Source organism: Meleagris gallopavo, chromosome 1 (genome assembly GCF_905368555.1).
Source record: "Meleagris gallopavo chromosome 1, MGAL_WU_HG_1.1, whole genome shotgun sequence".
In the NCBI taxonomy this organism is placed as follows: Eukaryota; Metazoa; Chordata; class Aves; order Galliformes; family Phasianidae; genus Meleagris; species Meleagris gallopavo.
Window position 1 is genome coordinate 56580370 of NC_139404.1, and position 22616 is coordinate 56602985.

A 22616-nucleotide genomic window follows, 5' to 3' on the forward strand; every position below is an offset into this window, starting at 1 on the left:
TAAAAATGCCCTTTCCTCCTCACTTTCAGGATGTGTCAGTCCCTTTCTTCAAGCACCTCTCCTCTACACGGTTCATAATATCCCTCATGGATGGGATGGCTAGTCATAGTCTCTGGTTCCATCTTAGGTCATGCTTCTTGGACTTAAAGATTTGCCCTTCTTTTGTTATGTTTTTCTTATGTATTTTAAAAGCTGGGCACTGATGGATGTACATGTATATATATATTGATACATAGATATATGGATATATATGGATATGTGTCCAGCCCTCCCACATGATCAGGACTGAGTGTGCATTTTTGTCTTTACTGGCTAACCATTAGTAAGCACCTTTTAGATTTCCCTTTTGAATGTAGTTTAATTACATATTTTCATTTCAAAAATAAACTTTTAGGAAATAATCCATGTAAAAATATGCCCCTCTTGCCATGTTTTGGTATTTTAACATGAAATCAAGGCGGCCCTTTCAGTGTTTCCAGGATAGAAAACAGTTGCTTAGCTAACTGCATGAGAAGCTGGGACAAGGTTCATATATCAAATATAGAAGAGTTTGGGTAGCGTGTTAGATCTCTGCTTTCAGTAGTTCTCTATGGTGCGCTGAGAACACATTTTCATTTTATTTATTATATCTATATTATACTATATTATTTATTTATTTTGAAAATTAAAAAAGAAAGCTCTCTAAGAACATGAAAGATTGTCTACTTTCACTGTCTGGGCTTCTCTGTATGCCACTGCATACCTTCCACTGAAATGCTCTTTTGTAAATTTCATGTTGTAATACTCCTCAAGGGGAATTATACACATCTTTGCATCTCCTACAACAGAAGTTCAAAAGCAGGGATATGTCCTTCTTCTCGCAGAAACATGCTATTTTCATTAGTTGTTATATTTCATAATACCTGAGGAATTAAGCTGATTCTCTAAGTCGATATCGACAGATTTGGCAAACAGGGACCTAAGGCTTAACACCTCTATAAGAGAATGGAGGTGGAGTGGGAGATAGAAATGGTTTTTTTGTGTGTGTGTTTTTTTAAATCAATAACACAGCTGTGCTGCAGGGAATAGTCACTCAGAGGTGTTGAGATTTGTTGTGCTGTTGTGTTGGTTTTTTTTTTTCCTGGAAAGAATGGCACGACTAGAGAATTCATTGTCAACTCCATAGCATTTGATCTCTGTGGAAACATTACCATCTGACTTCAAAATCAGCCTTTGAGTATGCTGGATTTTTTCCTGTGGCTCATTTCTGATTCTCCTGGATGCATGCTCACACCGTGGGAAGGAAATAGCAGAACAAGCAATTTTGGCAACTTTGTACAGAAGTACACTGGCATTTAGGATAAGGAGGGGAAAGGCATAGTAAGGAGGTGCAGAGATCTGATAGTCTGGATCAGAAGGCAGGGCAAGCAATGTGTGCACACCTATAAACTCACTGTTTTTTCACTCTTACTTCAAATTGTTCAGCTTCCCTGAACCTGGTGGGCAATAAAGAGAGGAGTCAGCCCACTCGGGCTCTTCAGCAAAAAGAACGATTCCCATTCCTCTTTTCATTGTTTTAAAAGTCATCTCTGCTGACTCGTAATTTCTCACTCACCAGGACAGGAAACTAAGAGAAGAGTCAGTACCATCTAGAGTTATGAGAACAAAAAGCCTAGGATGGTTTTTAAGGGCTTGCAATCTGGTTTGCTTCTCAGGGATGTCAGGAGGTCTTTGGGGAAGCTGACAGAAGGTGAATTAAAGCAGAAATAAAGTAGGGAAGACAGAACCGATAGGAATACAAAAGACATTCCCACCCACCCAGTCCTGGAAAACAAGTTATGTGTAGTTTTAAAATTCTGTGGTTGTTCCTTACCCCTTAATAGCATCACCAGGTCTTTGATCTGCTGCTGGCTTTTGAATTCCAACAGCGTGATGTTTCAAGGCCAAAGGAAGGCAATGAAAACAAAACTGACATTTATCATGGAGTTGTTTTTTGTTTCTTTTTAAAATATCTCCTGAGTCTTTCTGCATGCCTGGCATCAGAGAGGAAAGGAGAACTGTATAAACAACAGAAGGAAGAGCAATGCTGGCATGATTTGCTGGACAGGAAGAATTCTTTGCAGAGAGAGAGGTGAGTGAATTTGTTTGTGTAGCAAATCTCATTGGCTCCTTAGTTTGTCAACTTGGAAAAACAACACTCCCCTTGGACAAATCACTGCTACGCTCGCTTGGTCTAATCTGCCTGGACAGAGAAGTTCATCTGGCTGCTGGAAATTTCACAGAGAAGCAGCCAGATCAAGCAGAAACTCGATGAGCAGAGCTTTCTTTTCCAGCCAGTGTGCACTGCCCTGGCTTTTTCAGTGCTAACAGAGGGGAGTCACCTCTGTGCACCTGTGTGTGCTTCAGAGGCTGCAACAGGAAAGATTTCAGCATCTTCTCTGCCCTGGGATCCTTCAAAGCAGCACAGAGAGGGTCAGAATAGTTTTGTTGTTTGTTACACTCATGTAAATTATCTGAGCTTCGTAAGGCTGGCCTGTGCCTGGTGCTCTTGGTTGGCCAATCAGTTACATCTTACTTTGATTTGGGGCTATTATATCTCAGTAGCTGTGTCCCTTGGCAGCGAAGAATAATTCTGAAGACTTTCAAGCTGTTTAAAATTTCCCACAGAAGAAAGGTTTTGCCAAGCAAAGCCTTGTGAGAGACGTTCATTTCTTTCTGACTGGAGGAAAAAGACCATCCTTGGAGAGAGGAGGGATGACCTGGTTGCTGAAAGACTGGTTGCAAAGTGGTGCTTGGATTCCCTGTGCTATGGGAGATGCCCTGTGATGAAGCAAGCCCAACCCTGACCTTACAAGTTTCTCTTCAGCTCTGGCAAAGGCTGAGGCTGGGAAGCACCTCTCTGCCATACAGTTTGATACTAAACTTATGTGCCCTATCATCAGGCATATCTGAGGTACAGAGGATTCACATGAACTGGCTCAGACTTTGGTCTTTTAGCCTCAGAGCATGACGAAGCATCTCATCCTGGGCAATCCTGGGAGGTGCATGCTGCAGAGAATGCAACAAACCCACTAGTAGTTTCTGCCTGTCACCAGGCATGGTGCTTGCTAGAAAAGGGATATAATAACTTCACTAACCTTTGGTTAGGATGTTTCATTATTTTGATATTAAGAAAGCCTCTTCTTTTCTCTCTCTTCTGCCACCAGTAAAATACAGTGTAGCATCCCACTGCTTTGAATAACATCCCACTGCTACAACTGGCACAGTTTTTGCTGCCTCCTCTGTTGTAGCTGCAAGTTCATGAGCCATTATGTTTGCTCAATGGCTACTTTCAAGTCACTTTATTGTTGCTAGGTTAGCTCAGGTGCGTCGTTGGCATCACTATGGCTAAAGTAATTAGAGGGTTGTTCAGCTCAGGCTTTGATCAGCTCCCCTCTTTTCCCCTAGTATATTTTATCAAAACAATGTGCTATTAGCTACATGGTTTTGCTTTCACCTTATATACTGGCTCAGAACTTCAGAGGGTACTTGCTCCGTCCTGGCTGTTGCTGACTGAAGTGGCACCCAGCATGGGCATCCACTCCTGATGCAGTGTCATGCGCTGTTTGGTATGGCAGCAGAAATGTCTCCATGAGCAAATCTGAGGGGTATGTAGCATGCAAAATACAGACTGACTGTTGGAGCAACAGTTAACTGAAACTCAGCCCTCAACTGCTGCAGTGTCTTTCCATATTCTGCTCCGACTTACACAAACCTAAGGGTCGTGCCCACTGAGCGTATGCAGTCTTGATGGAGGATATGTAGTCCTCTGGTGCCAGAATGCATTACAGCTTGTACAGCATCAATCCAATAGACAGGAGCTGCTGCTGAACCCACCAGCAGCAGGCACTCAGCTCTCACATGTGGGGCACAGGTGCCACGAGTACATTTTGAAGCAGGAAGCCAAAGGCCAAATGCAAACAGCATTCTCAAAGTGGCTGTAATGCAATATCACAGCCCTTCTACAGACCCTGCATTTTACTCTGGTTCTTAATATAAAATAAAAATGTATAAGGTGCCAACCAAGGTGGGTTTATGGTCTCATAAGGACACGGCACTGAATCTCCATCACCCAGTCAGACTTCGGCTTCCATCTCAGCTTTTTTATAAGGGCAATTTCCCAGTAAGCCCCTTGCTATTCTGCAACCTACCGGTGATGCTGCAAGCTGCTTCTGTTGGAACAGTACATAATTAAGCAATAATTTATATTCTATGCATGTATGCACAGAGCAATAAAGTGTTCTCAAGAGCTGTGTGCTGCTGAGGCGTTTAATCCGTGCACAGAAGGAGTTTACTGCAAAGCTGCTCCCTCCAAAAGGCTTTTGTCATCCCTGTGCTGGGAGGGAATTTGGTTTATTCTTTAATAATTTCATTTGATTGTGATATAATTTAAATAGGTAATGGTACACATTCCACTTTAGGATTAGACCCCATTTTATTTGTTTGTTTCATGTACCTTGAAAACAATAAAACTAGCAGGGCACAGAGAAACTGAAAATAGTGTTTCACTTGTGAGATTTTTTTTTTTCCTATAACTCTGCAATAAAAAAGTGATGATAATTAAATAAACAAGACTCCTTCCAAAGACATTAGTAGCCAGACATTGCCATCAACAGCAGCCAAGAGAAAAGGAGGAGACTCACATGTTTTGTGAATAACTTGGTTTCAGAGGGCATCCTAAAATCCATACCTTTGTGTTTCCCTTTATACCTATTAGTGTTTATAAATAACACTAGGCATTTCTGTCTCTGCAAAAAAAAGAAGGGGAAAGGAATCTGTTTTGGGGTTTTTGTTTGTTTGTTTGTTTGGTTTTTAATTGTTTACTTTGTACATCAGACAGTCTATTAGCTCATGAGGTGAGTCATTTCTGCCTGCTGCTGGGGAAGGGAGAGAATGTGTGTCTCCCAGACAGACATGGAAGAAATGTTTTTCTCATTAATAAGGAAAATGATTTATGCTGCCACAGAGACAGGGGTCTCAAAGGTGGGCTTGGGGCAGGAAGCATTTTCATTACTGGCTTTTTGAATCTCCCTTGACTTCATGTTGGTGATGTATTCTGAAGTTGAGGAGATCTAAGAAACAGAATTTCCTCTTTTTCCTTCCTTCCTTCCTTCCTTCCTTCCTTCCTTCCTTCCTCCCTCCCTTCCTTCCTTCCTTCCTTCCTTCCTTCCTTCCTCCCTTCCTCCCTTCCTTCCTTCCTCCCTTCCTCCCTTCCTTCCCCAGAAGATGTACTGAAGTGCACTCATATTGCATTCTGGTGATTTAAGTTCTTCACTCTCCAGATATGAGACAGTAGGGACCATTAAAATGACCCAGTCTATTACCAAGCCAAAAGAAGCAGTTACCTGAAACAGCTTCTGATGGTGGTTTAAAGATTAGGAGGGACCTTATGATTACCATCGGGTTGCAGAACACCTGCCAGCTGAAGGAGTGGACACAACAGTCAGACATCTCATCCCCAGTGCTTGAAGCAGGGGTGTTCAGATGAAGCCCCTGTTATTGGGTTCTGTTTGTGTGCCAGCACCATGAGGGAATTATGGCCAAGGTCAGGGTCTTGCCAAGGTCCCATGGCACAACCCATCTCCTAGAGACACAACTAGTATGGAAAGCAGTGTTTTGGCAGGCTCACTTTCATTTGCAGTATAGCTATGAAAGACACACCCTGCAAAGCCACTCAAGCTCTCTTGCTCTGGAAGCAGAGCTGTGGTCTATGGTTGAAGGACATGGGTTCTGAAAATGATTTGGGGGACAGTAGTGAGAGGCAAAATTCAAACATGTTTGGTACAGATGTTTTGAATCTGCATGTATTTAAATCACTTCAGCATAGCCAATTAATTTACAAGCAGTTCTGTTCTCCCCTGAAGGTGAGGTTTGAAAATTGCAAACAAAAGCAGTGCAGCTCCTCACACTACCAGGATGATCAGAAAGAAAAGGAGTGATTACCAAATAAAATTCCTTGCAGAGCCCTGCAGCTCTGTTTGCTAAAATCATGCTTAAAAACAGCTACAGCAAAGGACTGTTGCTCACAATCCACTTCAAATTAGGTTTTGGTCAGTAATTGTGTTTCCTTTCCCAGCCATCACTCTCCTGACCATGTCTGCCCCTGCAGTGAAGATGGCAGAAGCAATGTCCCATGAGCAGCCACATCAAGTGGCATGGAGCCAGAGCCCTACCTCTGCCCTGAGAGGCTCCCAAAAGGGGAGAGTCAGCTGGGAGTCATAGGCTCAGCTGACAGGAGGCTGAATTTGGCAGTGGCCACTAATCTGCGCATCCACCATGAGGTCTTGCACAAGAGAACAGGGTGATACAACTAACATTTGTCATTTGTCAGATTGTAGCAACTAAAGGACTGAGATTAAAGGGCCCTAATTTTGTAGATGTCCATTGCAAAAAAAAATAAAAGATCATATCTGCCCAACGCAAATATCCAGTCTTAATGGAAGAAACATTCAGTATGTTTTATATTCTTCCTCCATAATAAGGAAAAAGGAACAGTACCATGAGGAAAAAGGTCACCAACCATGACATATTTAATAGCTCAGGTGCTTTGTTAGCAGGACAAGCATTGTCAAAACCAGAGAAGGTATCTGTCCGATGAGGAGTCAAGATGGAGGCTTGACTGCATGTCAAACAGCAGTTTCTGTAGTGCAGACATGGCCTTACGTGGAATTTCATCCCTCACCTGCCTGTAGCATTTTGCAATGACATGTGAATTTCCTTTGTCAAAAATGCTCTCGTTGTTGCCATGTCTCATTCATTAGTGCTTCACTTAGGATGATAACACATAAATCCCGTCACAAAGAACCGAGTGTGCTCTGCTCTCTCCAGCTGCTGGAGGAGATGGGCTTTATCTTCCAAGCCCAGCTCTCTCACCAGCACATCCCTGGTAAGCCCTTATTACTGCCTGTCATTCACATTGCAGAAGCCAATGCCACAGCCCCAGTGCTGAGCCTCGACTCTCCAGTCTTCATGACTGCTTGGGCCAAAGTTATGAGCAGTGATTCTGACAAAGAAAGACAAGTTTGCGCTGCTGCTGCTGCTGCCTGGGGATGTGGCGCGTTAGTACCTCACTGGCTGCAAGAACCCATCAGGAAACCAAATAAGGGATCCGTTTATTTTCTGGAGAGAGAAAGAATCTCAGGATTGGGGATGTTCAGGAGTTGCTGCAATCCTGGTGCCGCGTCCTTAGAGCTGGCAGTGCTGTGGCAAGAGTGGCAGCCTTCCTCCTCCTTCCTTCCAAGCTAGGTGTCAGACCCGCACTAGCAGAAGCTGTCCAAGGGCAAACTCTGCCTCATCATCCCTTCCACCTGTGACTGTTTGCTATGATGGCCAACACCTGTAACATTTGGAAAGATGATCTTTTGTGTTATGGTTGCCAGTTCATGAGGAAAAGGCACTGAGCAGTCATGAGGTTTAACAGCAGTCAGTTTTCGTCAGTAACCCTCCTGGTGAGAAGCCAGATTAACTACAAGTGGGAACTTCCTCAGTTGGCTGAACACAAACAACACGTAGGATTCGTATAATGTTTGTAAGGATTACTCTAGGTGGTATAAAATGGCAGTTTAATGTCTGCAATGAATAGTGTGAGAGAGGCTGATAGACCCGTGCCCATAGTGCTGTACAAAGCATCCTGCAGGACACAAGGGGTGAATGGCTGAGAGCCACACTATGCATCCTCTGATGTTGTGTGTGATGGTCACTATTATCATGGGATTTGCACTTTCCCCAGTGCAGGGACAGAATAGGAGCAGCCTTTTAAAAAAAAAAAAAGAAATCACATGATTGTGCTAAGCTTTGTTCTCTGTTACTTGTTCCATTTTGTTGTTCATTTGTTATGGGGCAAAATACCCCCAGCAAGGTGAAGTGCCAATAGGTTAGGGCACTGTACAAATATAATGGGTACAAAACATTCCTTGTACTGAAGAGCTTGTAATCAAAACAGCCAAGACAAAGCGTGAAAGCACAGGGAGCATTTGAAAACTGAAGTTATTTTCTTCCCTTTTGTACTTTCCAAATGCAGTTTCAGTCTGGCCGCACAGATTTTCCCACCCACCTCTCTTAACAATCTTGTATTTCAAGAGAACTGAAATTATCATGTTCTTGCTAGAAAAGAGAGGCCTTTCATGTCATTTTCTAACTCTCTGAAACAAGTCGTAGAGCTGGGTTTCAAGCACAGCAGCTCTGAGGGATCCTTTTTCTCCACAATGTACTAGTCATGTTGATGTGTCACACAAGGACAGCCGTGTTCTTGGCAGACAGCTTCACGTTCCAGGATAACCTAAGTGACATGGTAAAGAACAGAAGGAGTTTTACCCTGATCAAACAACATGATTTTTGAGTAAGGGATTCTGGGAAAGAGAGCCATTCCTCCTGCTCTGTGCTTTGAAGTAGTGCAGGGCATCTCTGAAAACAACAGCAGAGCTGGGGCACTTACAACACTTTTGCAAATGTCCACAGCGCTAATTGCAGACTAACTGGTGTGGGATAAGAAGGCAACCTTCATAACGGCAGAGCAGCAACTCTCTGGTACAGACTGGTACCCTGTGGCATTATCATAATGTGAGAACTTACGAGTGGTACTCACTGGGCCATCTGGCAGCCATATATATCATCAGGGAAGGAACCCAAAGTTCCAGTATTCCCTGTTTTACAATGGAGATTATCTGCAAGTGGCAAGTAGCAAACACATAGGAAGAGAAATGACCATCCAAAGAGACGATGGAGGCAGTGGTCAGAGAGGGTAACAGAGTGATGTGACAGTGGGCTCACAGCTCATTCATGATGGAGTTTTGCATGGAGATTCTAGAGTTTTAGGGTGTGCCTGCTAAATTAGAGAGATGGGCACGGTGGGGAGTCCAGACATTTTTGGTGGTATATGTGTTCCTACAAATGTCCTCAGTTCTGAGCCTAATTCCAGAGGAATTCAACACATAATCTGTGTCTTTGATGGAAATCCATTTCTTCAGTATAACTGCAACTAGAAAGAGCAAAGCAGTAGAGACATAAAAGGAGAGTTGCAGGACAGTGTCAGGAGCAGAGAAAGGAGGGGACAGAAGAAGGCATAGGTACCAGAAAGAAAGAGATTGATGTTAAAATCTGTGAATGCTTTAGGGCATTTTGCTATCTTATGGACAGGAATAGTAGATCCCTCAGCAGACCTGCTGGTGAACAGACATCTGACACAGGATGTGCTTTGCAGGTAGCACACACAGCATGCCACAGGGCTGTGCACGAGCAGCAGGCCAACCATGTGAGTAGCTCTATCATGTGCACTGCATATCATCTCTTGGGTCTCTTGCAGACAATTCAGAGAGGACTGTACAGGGAGGAATTAGAGAGGAAAAATAAACTACCAACTTTGTGTAGACAGTGGGCGTTATCTCTTGAGATGGGCGCAGAGAGACTGCAGCTATCCATTATTTGGTGTGTGGGTGGCAACGGTGACATTTCAGGAGCTCAGAGTTTAACTGCGATGAAGCTGGAGGCCAAAGATCACAGTTAGATTCATCTGGGTGGGCTAAGGTTCAGCCTCATCTGATGTGCGTGGCTTCCAAAACACTTAACAACTGACAGAGTTGTGAAGCCTGTCCTTGCAGTGCTCTCAGGAAGAAATGAAATACTTCTGCAGAGATGGAAAACAAGAACAGGATATTCTGAATTGTTCCCCGGTACTACAGAGGGCATCTGGAATGGCACTGGAGTCATGCAGAGGATAGAATCCAAATTTTGTGAGGGATTTTAAGATTTTAAAAGTGGCATTTTAAAAGGGCAAGCATAGTGGAACATTTTAGATTTTGATGTAAGAAGAATGGGAAAAAAAACTTCCCAGGGCATTTCTAATGTATGCTTCAACGTAGCCAAAATGTCAAGTATTTTGTAATATTTTCTTCTATAAAATTCATAATTGAAAAACTGAATTTTAACAAGAACTCAGTCTTTTTCCCCTAAAAAGTATTGAAACATGACTATTCACTCCTTATTTATCTAAAGCAAAATTCCTGCAAAATCAATGGTTTATGGAACATTCTGGTTCACGAGGGAGTGCTTATAATGACAAGACTGTTCCAGCTGAAGTTTCTCCATACAACTCTATTCAGCATCAAATCAATATTCGAGGCTCTGGTGGCACTCAGTTCATTTCCCATGGCTAGACTAAGCCACTTCCTATACGAACATCTTCCCTTAGGCGTATCCTTACTGACTTTACCAACTCTTGGCAGCTAGGAAAGTGATATATATATAGATACTCTTCTAACTTCTCTATATTTTTTTCCTTTCTCCTTCTCCCCTTCCCGCTCTCCTCCAGGAACCTTCTGCATCATTTCACTGTGCACGTGTGTGGCTGGAATCAACTTCGAGCTCTCCCGCTACCCCCGCTACCTGTATGGACTTCCCGACGACATCAGCCATGGCTATGGCTGGTCCATGTTCTGTGCATGGGGGGGCCTGGGCCTCACTCTTATCTCTGGCTTCTTCTGCACTCTGGCCCCTTCTGTCCAACCTGTCCCCAGGACCAACTGCCCCAAATCTAGACCTGAGAATGGGACAGTGTGCTAAAAAAATAGCCAACAACAAATACACACACACACACACGTATATATATATATATATATATGTCTGTGTATCCCTATACATGCATATATATGTATATATAATTAAATATATATATATAATCTCAAATTAATGCCAGTGCCAAGGTAGAGCTGAGTCCAACACGGCACTCACATCTCCACTGGACTCTGTGTTGCTTCGTTCTTTCTCACCAAGATGGGAAAGCTTTTCTCTCACATGGCTCTTCCATCCAACTCTTAACTTCAGCATCATACCTTAGAGGTTGAATGAACATGCTGTTGCACCTACCAGCTGCCACCTGGCAAGGGAGAGCGGGGTCCGGGCTGGGGACCCTCAATGTGTCTGTGCAGGACATGGAGGGCTGGGGAGCAGGGGCAAAATGCCTGTCCATTGCAGTTAGGAAGGAAAATGCAAACAGCAAGCAGATAAACAAATCAAGCAATTGAGCCACCTCTCAATGTACCTCCTCGAGGCCGTTATCAGAAACCCATGCACTTTCTTTTCTTTCTGGAAACAAAATGAAAAAAGCCTACCCTATTGTTGTTTATCTCTTAGTATTATCTTTTATATATATATATATATATATATTGTTTGAAGTTTTCCTTTCTTTTCTTTTCTTTTCCTTTCTTTTCCTTTCTTTTCTTTTCTTTTCTTTTCTTTTCTTTTCCTTTCTTTTCTTTTCTTTTCTTTTCTTTTCTTTTCTTTTCTTTTCTTTTCTTTTCTTTTCTTTTCTTTTCTTTTCTTTTCTTTTCTTTTCTTTTCTTTTCTTTTCTTTTCTTTTCTTTTCTTTTTTCTCTTCTCTTCTTTCCTTCTCTTTCTCCTTTCTTTCTTCTTAAAATGCAGAAAACAAAAAGGACAGAAAACGTGGGGAAAAGCAAAAAAGCATTTTCTCTTTCCTGCCAAACTTTAGAAAGAAGCAAACAGACAAAAAACAATTTAAAATAAGGATCTTATGAAGTAAAAGCAGAAAACAAACAACAACAGCAACAACAAAAGACAACATGAGGATGTCTCAATAGACTCTCCAACAGTACGGTTTTAATCTTCCAGCTGCCTTACATCCAGGCTTACAACTGAGGCTGAACTGCTAACGCAATTGCAGTAGAAGGCCTTCTGAAAATGCTGTGATACTTGTGTGTATAACATTTTCTTCCCTCTTCCTTTTTTTTTTTTTTTTTAAGAAAAAGAAAAATGTAAAACATTGCAATGTGATTGTCCACTGCACCATCCATGCTGTGTTTGTGGCCCAAGACTGAGGCAACTGCAGAAGCGTGAAGAAAGCTGTCAGGTCTGAGACAGTGCATCTCCTCTGGTGGATTTCTGGATGGTTTTGGTTTTTGTGGAGCATCTGAGAGCTCAGAATGGTGGATCCAAGGGAAGACTGACCAGGGAGAAGGGAGGTGGGGGGAGCCCTGGCAGTTGTTCCTCCTGAGTATTTACTGGATTGGGATTACATTGAGTTTTTGGATGTTTGAGAAAACTGGGCAAAAGCCATTACTGAAGAGAAAAAGGGAGAAAATTTTTGTAAGAGAGAAGTAAGAGAAGCCTCTTGTTGTGTTCATGTATGCCAAATAAGAACTTCACACATCTTGTCTTTGGAACCTGCCCCAGGTCACTGGACATCTCCGCTCTCCATCTGAGAGAACTGTGGAAAAGGAAGGGTCAGATGCAGAGAATGGACATCCATTTCCCATGAGCTCAAGCGTTGTGTGATGTAATTGTGAATCTTCAAATGGGATTCTCTCTCTCTTTTGGTCTTTCTCTTTTTCCTGCTACTCTTCTTCCTGTTACCCCCTTCTCCCTTCACTCCTCTCTTCCCATCATTCAGGTCATAGATCCCAGAAGAGCTAACAGAACAGCCAAACTTGCAGATGGGGATGTATACCTTTAAAGGAAGCAGAGCATTTTGGCTGTGAAGACAGCAGCTGCTCGCAGAGGAGCAGTGGCTGAGGGGAAGGTGAGGTGAAAGGCCAAGGCTGCAACTAAAGGGAGCTGGAAGAGGCAACTGCCAAATGGCCCTGTTCAGGAAGTGATGGCACCACCGATAAATGAGCAGGCAAAGGGAAACAGGGCAGAGAAATAAAGTCCCCCACAAAACAAGCCAATCCAACATGCTCTTAATTCAGGGGTAATTACATCAGTCTTTTATTACACCTGATATCTGCTTGTCATCAGCTCCCATTTGATGATAAAAATCATTTAACTGCGCCTGACCTGGGGCTCACAGCTCAAGAAAATTTGGAGCTGTTGGAGCAAGTCCAGAGGAGGGCCACAAAGATGATTAGTGGAATGGAGCACTTCTCCTATGAAGACAGACTGAGGGAGTTGGACTTGTTTCACTTGGAGAAGAGAAGGCTCCGGAAAGGCCTCATTGTGGCCTTCCAGTACTTGAAGGGAGCTTTTAAATAGGAGGACTGACTTTTTACACAGTGATAGTGATAGGACAGGGGGGAATGGCTTTATACTAAAAGAGGGGAGATTTAGGGTAAATGTTAGGGGAAAAATTCTTTACTCAGAGGATGGTGAGGTGCTGGAACAAGCTGCCCAGAAAGGTTGTGGATGAAGCATTCAAGGCCAGTTTGGATGGGGGCTCTGGGTGACAACCCTACCCACGGCAGAGGGTTGGAACTGGATGTGACTTAAGATCCTTACCAACCTAAGCCAATCTGTGATTCTGTGATCTCCTGAATCTATGAAATCTCAAAAGGATAGGGAGGCAATCTGCTGAAATGATGCCTGCACAGAAATAAAGGCATTAACTCCAGATTATGCTATTTACGCAGCTGTCAGGAAGCAGCATTTTGACTTGTTAAAAAAAAAAATCCAACCAAGAAATAATTTTTATGCAATGCAATTGCATAGCTAGCCATTCCCCTTCCAGATCTGCTTTCCCTCCCTGTTACACCTTGTGTGATGATGTTCCTTTTTGTTAACAGTGTCCAAAGAAATAAAGTTTCTGAAGGCTATTTTGGAGTAGGGTAACTTTGGTTTTCTTTCACTCCTGCTCAGCTACTTAGCATTTATGTTCTTTGCTTTCCAAATTCCCAAAACATGCCAATGTCAGCTGCCAAGTCAATGTGTTGCCACTGAAATGCCATCTCGGGCAAGTGAAGTTTTGTCATTTCATTCTGCATTAGATCTGACTGGAGAAAGTAAGTATTTATTGATTCATGTTGAAAATGGAAACCTTTTGAAGAAACTTGCTTTTTAAGTAGATTGGATTTTTTTTTTCTCTGGCAGTGTTTTCAAGCAGAGTGTTCTGAAAAGCTTTGAAACTGTTTGAACGTGCAGATGCTCACTAGATGAGGAGGCTGATGAGTTACCACTGGACAGAAGGAAATTAAAAATAAAAACAGTTTATGGAAAGGTAAATTGAAACCGAAAGCATAAAACCAATAACTGAAAACTAAAAGAGACCTTTAAAAATGTGAAAAATTTCAAACTATGAAAGATTTTGAGAAAAAGCAACTTCTCATAAAGGTGTTAATGCTTTACGAAACTGGTACTTGTTTCATTAAAACATCTTTGAACACAAACTTTCTTCTTCCTCTGCAGTTCTGAGTGTGATAGGGAAACTCTTTCATGTGAATAGAGATATCTGGAGTGACTTCACTAGACCGAAAGACAGAGGGGTTTTTAGCTGGCATCTGCCATTGGGTCCTGTGGCATGGAAAGCAGTGTGACAGCTCCTGTGGTGATATACAGCCTCGTGTGAGTCATGACAATTCACGAAGTGTGTTCTTTTCAGCTGGAGTTTTGAAGGAGCTATAGCAGTAAGATTGAAAGAAATTGAAGTCATTTTGCCATTTCATGGACTCTCAACTCTTCTCTTTGCAGCTGGCATGAAAATAGATCTGCCTTGATGAAGTACCCTCTGCAGGTTTTGGTTGGTTTACAAGCTGTGGATGAGCTGAGTGATGGCCTGTGTTTGGTGACTGTGGGAGAGGGTTACACTCATTTTTCTTTATAGAAGAGAAGTGTTAACCCTGGATCTTATCTTTAGGCCCGATTTGTGATTTTCCACTCATTATAGCACAGCCTCTCAGGCCTGTATGAGTACGTGTGTTAAAAGTGTGGGTGTAAGTGCTTGAAGCAGCAGGTGAATACAGAGCTTTAATGTCAGACTGGATTCCTAAAGGACCACCTGTCCAGGCAAAAATTTTGGTGCACATCTTTGACTGAAACAGGGGCAAAAGCCCTTAGGATTTTTTGAATTTCTCTCTGTGCTGCTCACAGCCTCAGGAGGTGCCCCAAAGGGCTGTGAGCAGTGTGAGGTGGGCCGAGAGCCTTACCTGTTGTCTTGCACTCATCTCTAGAGCAGGGCTGACCCAAGATACATCTAGAGACAGATCTGTGATGGTTTGTGACTATGTACATCCAGAGCCAAAGCACATTCCCATCTACTCAATTTCTGCATTTTTGGGAGGCTTTGAAATATCTTTCTGACCTGAGATTCAAGCTTTCCAACTAGTGTCTGGTTTGCTAGTCTGAGCAGTAGTCAGAAACCTGTCAGATGTGCTCCCCACGTTAAGGGTCTTGGCCCTGTCTCTCAATCTGCTCCAGGGAAATGTTCAAGCACATACTTTACTTCAAACATGTGACTGATTCCATTGTCTTTGGTAGACTATTCACATGCTTAAAGTTAAGAAGTGCTTTTCTGGGTGATGTTCAGCTTCCTTCAGAGTTCAGCCCCTATTCTTCTTTTCCTATCCTGTCCTTGTAGATAATGTGACACCTTTGTCCTAGCCTGATGCAGGCACTTGTGCTCCCTCCCTTTTACAGGTAGCTGTTCCCAGAGAAGTGGGGTGAATTGCCCCAGTGCTCTGTGGTGTGCAGGCTGAGGCTTTTTTTACAGTGAGCCTCCAGTTCTTGTACAGTGAGGTTCTGTAATGGAAGTGAGTTAGTTCCAATGGCTTCTACTTCTATCCCTGCCAGGGCGCTGTGTGGGGGCCCTGCAAAGGGGATATATTGCAGGAATCTATGTGCTATGTATCTTATGGACTCTTAGGACACCATCTTCAAGCTAAAGCTGTTCGCATGTTAAAACTCCTGACTCACAGTGGCCACCTGTATATATCATCTCTCCTTTCTCCCTCTCTGCAAACACAGATCTTCCCTGATCTAAATAGTACAGTCCCTCAAGCCATATTTCTAGTTGGGCTTTTATTTTGTTTGCTCTACCCCAGGGGCAGTCACAAGTAGATCAGAAGCCACCAGTGACCAGGGCAATTTCTCTGATATACTACTTTTAAAAAACTGTCACTACTTTAGAAAATGTTATTTCAGCTACAGTAAGAAATGAAAAGAAAAAAAAAAACAACAAAATAAATTAAAAAAAACCAAAACCCTCAGAGTCCACTCCTCTAACCCAGAGGATCCTGTCCTCCCAGGAGAGACCCATGAGAGTGCAGGTATTCTGCTTTCCTGTAGACACAAGTCATTTGGGAGCACTTTAGCCGTGGCATGCTAGCTGTGCACTTCATCAGACGATGAGCAAAACAGCATTGGGAAGGGAGAGGATTGCTATGTAGGGGATATCTCAGATTCCCAATGTTCCTGGAAGACTGTGTCTCCATGGCTGCCCATTTACTCACCATGCAGCACCTCCAAACCAGGCTCATCCCTGGAGCCCCACTGATAAGCAGAGCTCAGAAGAAAATCACTGTAATCTGTCCTTAATTCTTGAGTGCCAAGCTTACTCCCAGGAGCAAAATGGAGAGGAAATAATATGTTACCAAGTATAGCTTAAATAAAGACCTACATTATTCGGGCTCTTTCTTCTTTGTGTCTCTACGTAGGCCTAGAAGGGCTATAGAGCTGCTCGGGTGCATTCACACAAATCATCCCTGTGTATCAGCACCGCATTTCCTTACCCCCAGGTTTTGCACTCTTTCACAGCCCTTCCTGTTGCATTCATCCGGTCAGCAAGGAAAGGTTCAAGGTAAAAAACTGAGACATTACTGAATGATTGCCAGGCACCACTGAGAGACGAGGAGTAAAAAGCCTGCATGAAGCACATTCAGCATGTAAAGGTTAGTGATGGGTGAATATCCAAGGCCAGGAGCTGAGTTTCAAATAATCCAACTCCGGACTACCCATAAGATCCTGATTCTGCCAGTCTGAGCTGAAAAGCTCATAAAAAGAGGACTTAACACTCAGTGCCCCACAGTTTCCAGTAACAGCCAGCAGTACAATGCATATGCTCCATGTTACATACACTGAAGTCCATAGAAAGCTTCACTTTGGCTCTAGTGAGTTTTGGATCAGGTGCCTCAAAAAATGTTTCAATGCTGTCCTGGTTAGTGCTGAAAATGAAATGCTTGCTCATATATGCATAAAGAAATGAGTTATTATCAGTTTTTTCCCTGATTTATGTTTCCTTATGTTCTATCTTCCTCCCCATAGCACTACTACCCCAAGCCTGTGGCTTTCTTCAGAGCCATAGCTAGAGATTGCAATGCTTTTTAAAACAAAGGACCAACTGCTGGTGCCAATGGGCTCTGACAGGCTTGCTGGTGTCGTTGGTGGGAGAACTGGAGCCTGACAGAATGCTGCTAGTTTAAGTGCAGTATGCCTTGCACCTGTTTAGGATTTTACTTGCAGAAAAAGCCTGGACAACTGCCTCAATATAGCCACAAGAGGGAAATGAAATAAATGCTGGTCACCTTTAGTAAAGCACTCCAGAGTCACAGATCAATTGTCCTTTCTTGCTAAGGAGAGACTGGGAATGAAAACAACTGAGGCTCAGATAGGTTATCCTCAGGGAGAGGTGGGGAGTGAAAAAAAAAGGAAATCAAGCAGCAGTTGCTTTAGGTCAGATTTCATGGGCATTGCTTGAGTTACGTGAGGACAATCCAATGACACCCACAGCATCAGGAGTCTGAGCTGTCAATCCCTGCCCAGACTATACTTTTATGTCTTTCTTTTACTGATTAACTTTCCTGCACAGTGGCAGAAAACACCCTCAAAAGTTTTCTAGGTTAGGGTGTATATATGTGGACACCCTCGCTCCCCTTCCTTAGCTACCACAAACATTCATACCCCATTTGATCTGGGTAACCTGGAAATATGTGTATTATGTGCAGAGGAAGTACATAGCAAAATGCAACGTAATAGTTTGTTTTCTGTTCTTTTGTACTTAGCTCAGGAGTTGCAGTGCCATTCAGGTGTCATCTGCATCTGTGTTAGGTCATGTATGCAGATCACACATGAAATCTCTGCTGAAGAGAAGTGGAGGGGCAGAACAGAGCTGGTGTGAATTGGATACTTGCCACTAGAAAGTATTTGAATATTTGGAGAAGAGCTGCCTGTGTTGTTCTAAGCCCATAGTTGTAGGAAAAGGAAGCAGCCGAGATACAAATACATGTTTCTTTCTGCCTGCTCTGCCTTTGGGCAGGATATATCCAGCAAAATGGGGGGCAAGCAGCAGCTCAGAGCAGTAACATCCTGAAACATCACTGCAAGACTCCAGACCTCACTACTGGTGCTCTTAAATATGGGATTTCTGCAGACCTACTTCTGCATCCAGCCAGACTGGAGCTGGCAATTCTACCTCGGAAAACAGCTGTGCCCACAAGTCCTCACTAATTTCTAATGCTACAGACCCCAGCAGTAACCACTCGTGTGGTACAAATGGGATGTTCTTTTTGAGCGAGTAAGGCTAAAGGAAAAAAAAAAAAAGTGAAATCCCATCAGGAGAGCCTTGGTGTTTGCAAATTGCTTCTTGCAACCTGCACTTACAAGGTGTTTCTGTAAAACAGATGGCCTGTTTTCATATTTGAGAGAAAAAATGGCATCATATCACCTCCAACTCAGAAAAGTTTACAATCCCCTTATGTAGAAATGTTGCTGGATGAGGGACAGCGTCGTACTGCCTGAATCTTATTTCTGTCTTCTGCTGAGAGCTATGGTTGGCTGCTGACATTGCCACGGCTGCACGTAATGGGGCTCAGCACTGCAGGGAGCTTCACATCCTGTGGCATGGGAATAGTGCTGCAAAAGCAATTCCTTTCAAGTGGCCTTGTTATTTTGCCAACTGGTCAGAACTTCCCCAACAGCAAGTGATTCTGATAGAGTCAAGTCTTCAAAAAGCAGTGTGACCTGCAGGTTTAGCTCTGGTTTCAAGGGGATGTAGACACCAAGAAGTGTCAGCCAGACTGGGCTCAGTTTCCTTGGGCCAATTACACAGAAGAACCACAGCTTCCAGTCCCTGTTCAGACAGTGAATAGGAGTATAACACTGAATGTTCTTGGTGCCGGCATTATTTTTAAAAACAATGCATGCTCCTAATTTGCTTAAGCTCCTGTGAAGTTGTGTCTGAAGAATAGTTTTCATCTGGCTGTAGAGCATAAGACTACATTTTTATGAAGAGTCTTCTTTTAACAATATAGATCATAAGAAAAAAAATCCAGGTAATCATAACAAGAAAATAGAAGTACAGCCTCAGACTATTCAGCAAGGAGGTACTGAATTATTTATAACTCCTGGGCACCAATAACAATCACAGACATCTAATTTAAACTGTTACTATTTTTACTCAGCAATTTCCATCACTTAATATGTTTGCGTTCATGTTTTTGTGTTCTGCAGGACAAAATTCCCCCTACTTACACATACAGAAACAGTATATTTGGGGACTTTTGAAGATACTTTTCTGCAGTAACAAATTACTTTAAACCATTTTGAGATCTACTGTGGCAGAAGTTACAACTTTCAAAGCTGTAAACTGTACCTAAAATAGGAAATAGGTACAGTTGAACTTTCAGCTTCTTTTGAAGTGAAATTTCCCTTGATCACAGGTCGGTAGGGTCAGTGGGAAGTTTGCTTCATTAAAACTGTAAAACAGGATCCTCTTTAGACACCTGCAATTAGTCACTGTCATTGGAGGTGTTCAGGAAAAGGGTAGATGTGGCACTGAGGGACATGGTCAGTGGGTATAGTGAGGATGGGCTGACGGTTAGACTGGATGATCTTAGTGGTCTTTTCCAACCTTAACAGTTCTGTGTTTCTATTTATGTGTGCATGTGGTGGGGGAACTTCGGCAAGGCAGGCTGTATTTATATGTCTGCCTACTTCAGGAGCTTTTGCATAGATATTGTGGCAGCCACCACTAAGTCACTTCAAATTTATACCAATATTTCTTTTTTTTTTTTTTTTGTAAAAATAACCAAGCATTATACTTCTGTGTGGCTGGAACAATGCAGTGGTAAATGTAGCCCATAGGCTGATACACATATACGTGTATATATGTATATATATGTATATATATTTGTAAATTTATGAAAAATGTCCACAGAGTCATGATTGCCTGAAATAAGCTGAGGCCGATGTACAGAATTTCAGGCAAAGGACTGTTTCTCCTCCACAATCCCCATATATCTCAGATTTAAATTAAAGCAAATTAAACAGTATTATTTCCCAGGAAAATCCCAATTCTGCCATTGCACCAGTCAGCAGCACGCACACCCACACACGTACATCCAGTCGCAGGACTGGATCTCAAGGGCTTCTCTAAGAAAGAGAAATGGACAGGAAAAGCCATGATAGAATTTCAGTTCCACCTTAGCTCTCTAAATAGGTGCACTTATTCTTTATCAAGAAGCCCTTTGTACAGATGCTTTTCTGCACTAAGTGTATGTCTGTGAGGGGTTTCTCTGTGGGTAAGGTCAAGCTACACAGCTACACAAAGGCCTGGATTTTCTGATCTGAATTCATCCCCATTAACCTTGGGCACTTAACTGAGCTGCTGGTGTTAACAGGCTCGTCTGCCTTGGTTTCCTGTATGGTTAGTGAAGAGAGACATTTGCTTCTCACTGGTGACTCAGTAAAACTAGCTCTAACTCAGCCTTAGGAGCTTTTTCTCCCTCCATGAGTGACCGGTCACCTATCTTGGATGGTTCTGAGATCCTAAAAGATCTCAAATTTTAGTGGGAAGACTCAGGCACCTTATGCAGAAGAGTATCCACGTGGAGATCTGTTGTGGCCCTGTACCCACCACACAGCATGCAGGTGTTAAACATGGAAGACTGTTGGAGCAAAACGAGAGGTTCACAGCAGTCTTCCCCTCCCCAAATAACAACACAACTGCGAAGCATAGGGATTGCCCCAGTTCCTGCAAAAATTGCATTTGAGGTGGGTTCTTTATGGTCGTCTCCAGTCATAGATCACTGGATGGTGCCAATGCTGAATGTCAGAGATCTTTGACCATTTCTGAAGCAGCCCAGTGAGTGAATTGACATTCTAAAAGTCTAAATTGCTAAACTGTTCTGAGGTTACTCTCTTGCTCTTTATCTCCATACTGGCCTGGAAAATGTCATCTAGCTGCTAGTAAGAATCAAAAAATTCCGCTCCAAGGTACAGTTTAGGTAATTTCATATTTGTTTCTTTCAATGTTAATAACTGCTTTACAAACAGCTTACATGGAGATTAAAGAGATTGCAATTTCATCCCTTACTGTTGGGATTATCGTTGTCCTCAGAAAAACTGAACCAGGGACTCAACAAGAGAATGAACTGTGACTGTACTATTGAGAAAGCTGCTCTGGCAAGGCTGAACACATGTCTCCATCTCATGGTGAGAGTCTCTCAGAGCTGAAATCAGGTATTGAGACCAAACTGGTCTGGGAGGGACAGCAAATTAATCAAGTGTAAGAACTCTGAAGCACTTATATATTGCCATATTTTACCTGACCAAAGCAAACACAGACCAAGGAGTGGAGGAATTAAACCAATTCCTGAAAACTAAGTGAAGTTTGGCTGCGGTGGCAACAGATGGTCGCTACTATTTATTCCCACAGCTAGATTTAAGTCAGGGACTTGCCAGTGCTTGCCCATCTCTCAGAACAAATTTATTTTTAAAAATGCTGTTCAGGTTATGGCAAGAAGGACTTCAGATGGCCTGTAGGAACCTATACAGTAAATATTTAATACTATATGTTGATACTTAGGGAAAGACCGGCAAGGAAATGGAAGAGAAAACTGAGTTCAAGGGATCAGAACTTATTTTCCAGCACAGTACCTTCCTGTCCAATCTGTACTGTTTCATTCTGATGTTTCTCTCCTTCGTCCCTCCTCCTTTTTTAAGGCCTCAGATGTGTATATCTCTCTCTCCCTTTTCCTTTCTCTGTGTGAGAATATAGAGATGCTTCCTGTAAAGATGTTTATCTCTAAATCCCGTTCTGAACTGACTCTTGCATATGTGACTGTTTTGTTATTTGAGATGTCTGTGAAAAAGAAATAAAGGCTATAAGAGCGAACTCTGGAAATGAGGAGGAGCTTGCAAATAAATTGAACTTAAGGATTCAGCATCATTTGCTGCACGACTTTTGAGTACAATCCTAAAATTTCATGTTTGTCCTCTCCCATTCCCTCTCTGTGAGACAGATGGGAACAGTCCTGGGATATGGGACCCAGCTTTTGCTGTGGATGTAAATGTTGCTCACTGTGTGTGTCCCACAGTGGCTTTTCAGACTTCTCAGAGGTTTACTATCAAGGTCAACCTCTTGTTAAAAGGTGATAAAATCTCTGTGCAACGTCACATGGGAGGGAGGCTTTGTGGGGTGATCCTGTCCCGGTTCTTTACAACAGCCGTATGCATCCAGACATGAGCACTGTCCTCCCTCCTGCGTTCTCCATGCCACATTTGGATTATCTTCCTGGAGAACGTTCCACTTTCTCTTAAATAGGCCGTCTCACCTCCTAATGAAAGCCATAATTTCTCCTGTGACTTCGCAGTGGGGAGTGAGCGTACAGCCTCCTGTGGGACAGCAGCTAGGCCTTGGCACCAGACTGACCCCAGAGGCAGGCAGGAGAACAGGCACAGTATGTGCGGCCATCTCACTTAGGAAGGCTGACGTGTCACCTTGTGGGCGCCCACCGTGTCCCTCATAGACCATGCTGCCATTTTAGGCCTGTTGGGTGTGACTTCTCCCAGTCTCACGCTTGTGGCATCGCGCAATCCTACAGCAAATATTTACAGCCATGGAGGCAGGGGTCAGTGAGAAACTGATTCATTGCACTCTCTCGTCC

At 43.0% G+C, this 22616-nt stretch overlaps 1 protein-coding gene across 6 annotated transcripts in view; it reads left to right on the forward strand.

Moving 5' to 3' along the window:
* TMEM178B (transmembrane protein 178B) overlaps positions 1-22616 on the forward strand; it is a 234530-nt gene that overhangs the window by 199966 nt on the left and 11948 nt on the right. The window contains exon 4 of one of the 6 annotated variants that reach the window (XM_085228933.1): positions 10325-21875. The exons of 4 other annotated variants lie outside the window; for them this stretch is intronic. In XM_085228933.1, the coding sequence (XP_085085059.1) occupies positions 10325-10575 (251 nt within the window). In that variant the 3' untranslated portion in view covers positions 10576-21875. Of the gene's footprint in view, positions 1-10324; positions 21876-22616 lie in introns of those variants that run through there. One more of the 6 variants, XM_085228946.1, reaches the window with a different exon arrangement.